At 38.3% G+C, this 10,403-nt stretch overlaps 1 protein-coding gene across 2 annotated transcripts in view; it reads right to left on the minus strand.

The window, feature by feature from the left end:
- Window positions 1–10,403, minus strand: part of LRP2 (LDL receptor related protein 2) — a 197,197-nt gene that overhangs the window by 150,012 nt on the left and 36,782 nt on the right. For both annotated transcript variants that reach the window (XM_019522761.1, XM_019522760.1), the window contains exons 9-12: window positions 6,965–7,093; window positions 5,345–5,514; window positions 2,905–3,128; window positions 1,664–1,870 (exon numbers count right to left, since the gene is read on the minus strand). In XM_019522761.1, coding sequence (XP_019378306.1) covers window positions 1,664–1,870; window positions 2,905–3,128; window positions 5,345–5,514; window positions 6,965–7,076 — 713 coding nt within the window. In that variant the 5' untranslated portion in view covers window positions 7,077–7,093. The remainder of the gene's footprint in view (window positions 1–1,663; window positions 1,871–2,904; window positions 3,129–5,344; window positions 5,515–6,964; window positions 7,094–10,403) is intronic.

Raw genomic sequence — 10,403 nt, forward strand, 5'->3', positions numbered from 1 at the left:
GGTTGCGTGACCAGCCCAGGGTGCCAGGCAAGGCACAACTGACACGAGAACGTCCGGAATAGCTGTGAGGCTTGGGGCATGCTAAAGGGGGGGTAGGAGGCACACATAGCCCATAAGGCTGGGGGTGCACTAGGTCACCCATAGGGAGTAGGAGCCCGGATAGTGGTAGCACCATGTCCAGGTGGATCATAAGGCAGCCTCCCATATCAAACTACTATTCCAACAAGACGTGGCAGGCGAGAAACAGAGGGTGCTGGAGCTCCTAACTTGGCACGGCAGGGGGCGCTAGTGGGATCACGGCCACTCATAGGGCCACCTCGTGACAAGCCAATAATGTTAATTTTCCTTTTATCAGCACTAATCCAATATGCAACTGATATATCTGATATGGTATACCTCTACCATCCATTTATATAATATACATAATTCCAACAGTGTTTGAGTAGAATGGATGCATTAAGCAAAATGTTTCATTCACCTAACAATCCTTAACCATCTCAGTATAGAAACAATAACTCAGATTCATGACATAAGGATCTCTTCCTATAGATAAGCCAAAAATCTATGCTTCCAGAGCCCTCCAGTTGTGATAAGGTATATGCTACAGTTTTGTAAGGTATCACTCAGGAAGGCAATTACGCTTGCTTTTAACAGTACCTTAATACTATACCAATGATACATTTGCTAAATGCATATTTTTACCTTCATGTAAAATTCTCAGTTATATGAACAATAAGTTGTAAGTTCTCTTAGAAAAGCAGAGACTGTTCTAATTGCTTGCATTCCCGCCTTACTAACCCCTGAAAATGGCCTTAAAAAGTGCAGATAAAGGAGCAAAACAAAGATACCAACGTTATTCTTCATGCGAGCATTTCTTCACATACAAGTAAACTGTGCAGTAGATCTGTTTGCTTGAGAGAGCTGTTTTTTATACAGTATACATTACAGGGAAATAGAAAAAGTGCAACTTCTGTCTCTATGTTACCCAAACAAGAAGCCATACCTGGACATGTAGAGGCAAGCAGGCTTCTCAACAATATACAATAAATAAGGCTTGACAAGTTTTTCCCCTGTGTGCTACGAGCACTCCCTATTTTTATACTGAAAATAATACAGAATCTCAGATGGTATTTGATGATAACTGTTTTGTAAATGCTGACTTACTAAACAGCTGTTACTGCAGACTTAAAATTAGGTTTAAAGTGTGATCAAGAGATTAGAAATCAGAACATTTAATGTCCTTCATGCAGCCTGAGTTTGAGGAAGTTTGAATGAAGGCAGCAAAATAGTGCAAGGAAAAGACACAAAAAGAAAATGTAAGGTGAAAAGGTAATAAAATAATGAAAGAGGAATGTAATCATGAGACGTGAACCAACGTATCAGACAATAAAAAGTAAAGTGAATGCAGAAGGAAGTCCAAAAAGTATAAAAGGGAAAAAAGTGGGGTTCAAGCAGCATAAATCTTCAGGTTTAACAATGGAAAATTTATGACTTTCCAAATTTCATGTGTCACCACATATATCAAGGTACACGCCATCACATTCTAATTATATTGTTATATAGGTCTTTTATGCAACTCATTTTGTTGGATAGATCTTTATTTTAACTAGCTATAGTACAAGTAATGTTCCCACATAACATAAAAAATAAAATTCTTTCCTACCTTTGAAGTCCATCATAAGTTACAGTCTCAATGTAATCAAACCGACTGTCAACCCAGTAAAGTCTTTTTGAAACAATATCCAGAGTTATTCCAGCAGGCCAGCCTAATTTTGTTTTTATCAGATCCTGACGGTTTGTGCCATCCATGAAGGCTCTTTCCACTTTAGGATCTCCAGAAAGACTATCCCAGTCTGAGAAAAATAAATAACTATAAAAGAAAAAAAATAAAGTTCTGATATTTCCTTAAGCTTTTATGTGAAAGCTATATTTTATGTAGGTTTTCAGAACGTTTTATCATTTAAAATAGCAAGTTTTCAGGGTTGCAGCCAGTTCTTCAGCTGGCATTGCACGGAGACAAATGAAGTGACCTCAGCTGAGGACCAGGCACGTTGTTTTTAGTAGTAACAGTGGAGTCCAGCAAGAAGGGAGATTTTACTCAGAGGTTACTGGACCCTCTAGTGTGCTTAGCAAGCGGCACAGAAATATTAACAAAATACTCTGCAAAAGCTAGGATCAACTAGGTGGGCCTTCTTAAGGAAGATCCAACTTTATCATGCCTCTGAAATATATAGAATTGGAGTACATATAAGCTTCACAGGGTTCACCCACCACCTTAGCTTAAGCTGCAAACAGTTCACAGTTATAAATAAAATCATGAAGAATAAATTCTACCTCTGGATGCACACCCACATATCTCATTAAGGGGTTAGTGCATAGGTACTTCTTTTATTTTTTCTTAAGACAGACTCCAAAAAGTAAGAGTAAAAGTAATTTCCAGAACTGCCAAACAAACAATTATTGGTATGATTCAGCTTTGGTTTTATGTATAGATGTTTCTCCATGTTTAGTTAAGTATACAGCGTTCCTCCCAAATAACATAACTGTACAACATAATATGTAGAAGAATACCTGAATCGCACTATGAAATGTAGCCACCTCTGGAAGATAATCCAAGATAACAGAAGATAATTCTAAGTCAGTAAGTCTGCACTCAAGGAGTTGGAAATTTGGAAAGGAAGGGTGTTGGATAACTTTTTTATTTGAATCTGATGATCCCTATGAAATGTTATAGAATTACTAGGTTTAAATTTTCTTAACCAAATAGATCACAAGTTGCCAGAACTCCATGTTAAGTTTTACTCCCAAAGACAATTGTGGCCTACTTCTTCTTAGTTACTATTCCTTTACAAATTAGTGCAGGGATTTTAGCCATCCTCTCATTACTTCATGCTAATCACTTACCCAACAGTTGGGTCAAGTGCTATTCCTCTAGGATTTCCCAGATTTTCAGCAATGAGTGTTACACGGTTTGTTCCATCCAAATTTACCATGTCTATTCTGTTCACACTGGTTTCGACTACATACAGTTTATTGTTAACCCAGTCTACTGCTAGGTTTTCAGGTGTGTCAACTGAAACATTTAAAACTTCTTGCATATCAGAACCATCAATTCCCACAGAAAAAACCTGAAAATAAAATAAGTGTTATTAGCTAACACTATTAAGCAACATGATGTTTTGTTAATCATAATATGAGTCACATAACAGATGGTCAGCATGAAACCAACAAATGATCTTAACAATACAGGGCCAAATTCTTCTGTTAGCTGCATTCACGTAACCCAATTAAAAATTACTCCCTAGCTTAGGAGTTGGCAAAAAGTAGAAAGCAAACACAAAAAGCAGAGAGTTCACCAATGCCTGTGATTCCTATAGCCTGTTCAGGTTAGCAACTCTCTTGCATCGCAATACAAAGGGCAAAGAATATAAGTAAAAAGTAGCAAATGTCTTGCTTTTCTTGAACTAGGGATAGGCTGGATTTGCACCATTACATGCTGAAGTGTAATCAGTTATTGAACAGGAGGGGGAGTACTTACTGCAGTAATGGGGGCAGAGAGGAAACTGAAAGGAAGCATTGCTCAACAAAAGTGAAGGGGGAGAGAAAGCTCCCCTTCACATTCACAAATGAAAAGCATCCCTCCTTCTGTTTTCATTATTTTACCTCAATTCTAGCAGTGTGCTGTTCATTATATGCGTCACTTTAATTTTACATATAAACTCTCATCTACACAAAACAAAATAATATAACCCTAGTAATTACTACTGTGTTGAAACACTGGTCACGTCATTTTAAATAATCTGTCATTTCAGATACTGCTAAGTAGATGAACTGTTTAACCATCCCCACCACAATTCTCATACCCAGCAATGGAAGATTGAATACGCTTTGAACCAAATAACTACAAGGTGAGTTAAGGAATCCTTTAGAAGTGGAATATGATGTATTATGGAGTTTGCACCTTAGTTTGATTGTTCAGGTATCCACTTAACTGCCTTTGTTTACTAACAGCTCTGCAATTTCTGTTATGATACTAATTAAAATAGCCATCACATATTTTAAAATGTCCCACTGTACCGGGTGTTGTACACAGAAAAACAAAGTCGCTTCCTTGCAGAAAATTTGGTGGAAAGACCCATTCAATCAATAGCATTTTTTCAATTATACCTTTTTCAGAAAGAATTTGGAACTCCTGTCAGAATAAAAATATTGGTTTCAGCCTTAAAACTATGCCATCACGATCAATTCAGCCATGATATATGGAAGCATTTTGCAAGAAAAAATAACAGAAACTGTGACAAGAAAACAACTTTGATGCACATCCTATCCTTCCTTCAGGGCCATGTGGGCTATACTGCAGAGGTTCACCATGATTAAATGATGGTGTGTGGAAGTCAAATCTCACTATCATCAAACACGGCTTTGTGCCAACCCTTTCCACACAGGATCAGTAGGAAGGAAGCCACGGACAAAAAATCCTTCTATTTCCCTCCAGCATATGAAGTATGTATTAAAATCTTTTATTATTTTAAATTTTTCTCTTTTTAAAGGTCTGAAGTTTGGAGAAATTGAATGTATAAGCAGTATGATGTAATGTTTGTAACATGGCAAGATACTCAGAAAGACAACAACTTCTTACTGATACAGGAAAATCTTCACTATTGGCTAACTTGTCCTAAAAAAGTTCCTACAAAAGATAGCTTTGGGATGTTCAGCAACTGAACTGCAAGTTTGATTCTTTTAACTAAAGTTGAGAGAGGAAGAAGAGACAGAGGTAAGAATCCCCCTGACTTTTAAATAAGTACCCCAAACTGTTTCTTAAAAATTACATTGCTTTACTTTAAGTTAAAGTTGAAACTGTTTCCAGTTTTAAAAAAAAATGAAGTGTAACAAAATATTGGCTCATTACACAAAATACTGTCAATATTTGTTATTCAAAGCTCAATTACCATTCCATTTAGAGTATATGGAGAAATCTGATTTTTATCATCTTGGAAAGTACAGCAGTTTTACATTTTAAATGATCAAGTTTCAAAAAATTACTAAGAAAAATTTGCCCAGTTTTGAAAGAATGTCTACTATTTCTCTTAATTAGGCTTTTGGACTCTATTTCAACTAAAATTAAAAGTTGCTCAAGACAGCATAATATAATAGCTTTCTTTGTTTAACATATCACATGTAATAGTATAGCTTGAAAAATGTGGTGATTAACATAAAACATCTCAAGGGACCTTTTCTGTTAGAAAACAAAGATACAGCCCACCTTTACTCCCCAAAATGAAAAGCTATCAACACATTCTGCTCCTGGTTTTCCCTACCTTCAAAACAACTGTATCTCACATACCTTATCTTGTACTGTGTCTGTCCAAAAGACTCTATGTAAATAAAAATGGAAGTCCACTCCAACTGCAACTCCACGATTTTGTGATTGCATCAAAGTACGAAAACTCCTTCCATGAAGATCTCCAATGAGCAAATCACGACCATTTGAGAAAATAATTGACGCAACACCAGCTAAAAGTGAAGGTAACAAGAGGTGTTCAATGATGATATGAATAGGTTCTTTTGTAAATGGGGATTAATGGGCATGTCTACATGAGACACTTAATGTGCAGAAAACTAAATTCTACCGGACATTAGCATGGTGGGAAAAACCCATGCTAATGAGCAAATGTACAGTAGATTTTAGTCTCCTGTGCATTAATGTCACTAAAAAAACAAATTCATCTGTGTTAATGTGCAGTAGCACCAATTACAGCACATTTAGTACCTGTTACTACAGATACTGAACTTAATGCACCGTAATTACAGTGCATTAATGAATGTGTAGACACACCCAATGAGCTTCAGACTATGAACAGAACAATTTACTGTAAACTGACATTTATCAGGGGTAGAAATGTCTGCCTATTGGTACAACTGTGATTATTCTGAAGATGTATCCATTGCATCCACCTCAACATTTGGTTCTTTAATTACTGCGTGGCAACCTAGCTTTCATCTTCGTTTGCAACCTAGAAGGAACTGAGTGAGGAAAGTACATTATGCATCGATATCCTAAGCAAGTTTCTCACTCATTCCCTCCTTTTGCTAACTTCTCCTTTTTGTAATCAAAGAGGAAATTTTCAAAAGATCTTTTTTTCTCTGTGAGAACCAGATTCTTTGATGCTGGCATGCAGCTTCTCTTCCATGACTGTTCATGTACTGCCACTTCCTATATGTTTTCTTCATTCTCATATTACAGCTCTCACATCAAAGAAACTCAAGTTAAGAAGACTTTGAAGAAAAGCCTGTTTTGAAACTACACATCCATTGACATGATTTGTGCATATGTTTCAGAGGAATATATTAAGACACAAATTTTGCTCACCTTACTCAGAGAAAGCTCCCATTGGGTGCATCCACACATCCGTTAATGTTCAGTGCCCACTGCACATTAAATTTAGTACCTGCAAAGGGAAGTACTAAATAAATGTGCAGTAGGTTGCCCTACTATGCATTAGCGCAATCACATTTTTTTATGAAGGTTAATGGCAGATTAATACTACCACACATAATAGCCTAATAGCATCGTTTTTGCCGTGGTGCTGTAATGCACTGTCTACTGCGCATTAAGTGTCTTGTGTAGATGCGCCCAATAAAGTCCCATTAAAGAGAAAGAGAAAATGACTGGAAACCAGGTATGCAATATACAAATAACACGACACATGACAAGCAATCTAAAAATGACCAATTAGTCAGAAAATTCTACAGGAAAGTTGGCTTTGTACAATGAGAGAGCACTCTGCAAGCAGCATAATCTTTCATACCAGTGGACCATTTTTAGTCTACTCTCTGTCTTTAAGCAGATTTCATTTATTTAAAAAAGTATTGACATTTTGACAAGTACATAGGACATGACAAGTTAGCATCTGCTTTCCTAGTATAACAACAACAACAAAAATGTTTGCTCCCATTTACTTACTGGAAGTGTTAGCTCTACAGTGTCGGTGATGCTCTAGGAAATAACCCTCCACACAATGACACTGGTGATGCCCAACACGATCTTCACACAGCTGGTCACATATACCCCACATCTTGCAGTCATCAAAATCTATTAGATGAGTATAACACATTTATAAATAAAGGTCTGAAAAAAGGAGATGCCTTCACACTCTGAAAGCCCAGAAAGTTTACTCTCTCTGTTTTTCTTATATCTGTCTGCAAAGATTCTTTTCATCTCCATTTTTGTGCTGCACACAACAGTGCAAGACAGTAGGAGACAGGCAGTAGGCTCACTGGAAACTGCCCTGTACAACAAAAACAAAAGGACAGATCCTTAATTCTAAGTTCTCCATTCATGATAGGAGGACCTCAAAGTATGAAAGAACAATCCTGTAGCCTAATGCTGAAAAGTGCTGATGTCCTTGGGAGCTAAAGGTACTCAGCACCTTCCCACTGTCCAATCATGTTGTTGGATCAATTCCTATGAGACTGAGGTCAGTAACAGATCCACCGCATGAGAATAAATTGAAAGAAACAAGTACCAGAAGTCGATACAAGATCTACTACAGAACTGACCAACATTTTTATTGTTGTGATAAAACTACTGTTGTGCCATGAGCATAAAAAACTACACCCTCTTAAACATTCTTAGTTATCAGAAACATTTCCATTGGTAAGAGCAGGAGCAGAAATAAGAAGAGAAAATGTGGAAAGGTATTAGCAGCTCCTAAGTGAGTATTACAAGTGGAGGTAGTGGTTGAATGTGAATATATTTTTCCACATGATCATTATATATTGTATCAATACATTTATGTATATCAACATTAATTTATATATATCTATAGAGAAGACTAGTGAGTAATGAACATACAGGAATGGGACTCTACAGGCTAATTGATACATATTGTATCAGGTAGCATCAGACAGTGCCAGTTGACATAAAACTGATTTTAGCTGTTCATTTATAATACATTTAAAAATAATTTATTATTAGGAATGCTAATGAAGATTCCATTATTTTAATGAGACTCATCCATGTCACCCTGAAATCCTTTCCTAGCAAGCTGTAGGAGCCGCCCCTCTCCCTAGCCGAAGACTCACCCCTCTCCCCAGCCCTGCCCCCTACCTCCCAGCTCCAGGTCTGTCAGCAGGGAGGGAGGGGAAGCCAGCAACAGCAAGCTGCTCCTTTTATGTGCTGCCAGCTTGCTCAGCCTGAGCGGCGGGGGTGGGGGGGGAGTGTGGATAAGAGTCCCCCAACCTCATGTCCCTCACAACCCTCATGGCTGGGGCACTAGGAATGGCCGGGCCAGGCCCACAAGGCAGGGGGGCTCTGATTCACTCCCTCCCCACCCCCCAGCTCAAGCCAAGCAAGCTGGCAGCTCGTGAAAAGAACAGCTCGCTGTTGCTGGCTTCCCCCTCTTCTTCCACCCTCCTTCCCTGCTGACAGTCCCAGGGGAGTTGGGGAAAACAACCCAGTCTCAATGCACGAAAATTAACAAAAGTTCCCTAAGGTGCTTTAAGGCATTTGAGGAGGGTTAATTTTTCACATGATCAGACACTTTAAAAGCACCATGCTCGTGTGTCATCATGGCACAGCTGTAGAGCACTTTCAGGGGCCCAATCATGCAAAAAATGTAACTTCTATCTCCATCCAGTGTTAAAACATTCTGATCTTTCTGAGTTCTTTGAGACAGATGACTTGTTCTATTATTTTTCTATAGCCAAAAACAAGTGAAAACACATTTTCTGAGAGGTGCATCAAGTCTATCAAGCAGTTTCTCAGGCCCAAAAAGGTTGAGAACCACTGCTCTAAACTGTTAGGAACAGCCCATTTAAAACCATCAACTTAAGCTTTTATTGTAGCTTCACAAGATGAAGCTCTTTACAAAACCTGGCTGGATGCTATGTTTTGAAAACTGGTGAAATCAGAGACAAACACAGACAATACCACAGGTATACAAAGGCTATAATACATATTGCCTGCAATTCTTCAATGCTGGCACAAGTGTATATAGCAATAGACATAATTAAGAAGCCAACATCCTTCATTTAAATTCATTTAACCTGACTCTTTGGGAAACGATCTTGAAGAGATCATTAGGGCACAAACCTGGCCCAGTAAAAAAGAGAGGATGAAGTGATAATCCTATTGGAACTTCACCTTGCAGCTGGATAAACCAGCAGAAGCCAGGGAACCAAACATCTTACTGGCTCAGAGGACCTACAATAAATCCGTATCAGAAACATTGTTCATGAGATGAACATCTAACAAATAAGGAAAAAGGAAAGATCTCTAAATATCAAGCCCTAAAATGGGATTAAAAAGAACAAGAAACAGCAACGGTAAAGTTTCACCAGTTGTCCTGGGAGTTCTGGGGACCATCCCAATGACTTAGACAGGTCTAATGTCCAAGTTTCCAAAAGCCGCTATTTTGAAGACGTCTTCCATATTGTAATCAAATATTTTGATTTCTAAGGATGTGGCTGATCCCAACCTCACAATGAAATATTCACAATTCATAAATAATGTCACTCTAAGATTGTGATATAAAATAATGATAATAATGCTTTGTTTTTCTATATAGCTATCCAAAAGATGTCAATGAACTTTCATGCTGATGAACTAATAACTGATAAACCATTTCCTAGGCTTTAATAAAACAACCCTAACTGTATTTGCTTTATATACAGTAGCCATGTGTATAAAAAGAGAGACATGTATATGTTAATCATAGAACATTAGAGTTGGAAGGGACCTTAGGAGGTCATCTAGTCCAACCCCCTGCTCAAAGTATGACCACCCCCAACTATATCATTCCAGCAAAGGCTTTTTCTAGCCAGGTCTTAATAACCTCCAAGGATGGAAATTCCACAACCTCCTTATTATCCAAGATAGTTATTATTACATCTGAACTTTAGTTAAGACCCATCTCTAGTTGTTATAACTATACAGCCAGAGAGAATCACATCTATGAACATTAAGCTCAGTGTTACAGCACTAAGATAAACATAATAAATTCATATAGCTCAGCATGTTGTTGTTTAAGGAAGCCTTAAAACAGGCTTAGCAACTTGATGCTACCTACAGTTCCACTGTGAAGGTTCTCTTTACCACTTACAGGTAAAGGTGCATCGATATAAAGAAAATTGTCTATATCGGAAATCGGCCTGATGTGAAAGAGAATTTGGAAGATAAATGGCCCATGCCACAGCACAGCACAGCACGTAGGCAGCGAGGAGCACAGCTGGCAGTGTGGAGAGCTGCATGCAGCTGGTAAGTCTGTTGTGGTGAAAGGGGAGGGACATGGGGGGCAGATCAAGGCCCCCATAGTGAAGAGGGTGTGGGCTGAGGCGGGGGCAGGCACTGCTCAGCCAGGGTGAGGGGGGCACAGGATGGAGCCATATCTCGTCTGGGGGGC

The sequence above is a fragment of the Gavialis gangeticus genome, unplaced genomic scaffold (genome assembly GCF_001723915.1).
Source record: "Gavialis gangeticus isolate Ggan-Ray unplaced genomic scaffold, GavGan_comp1, whole genome shotgun sequence".
NCBI lineage: Eukaryota > Metazoa > Chordata > Crocodylia > Gavialidae > Gavialis > Gavialis gangeticus.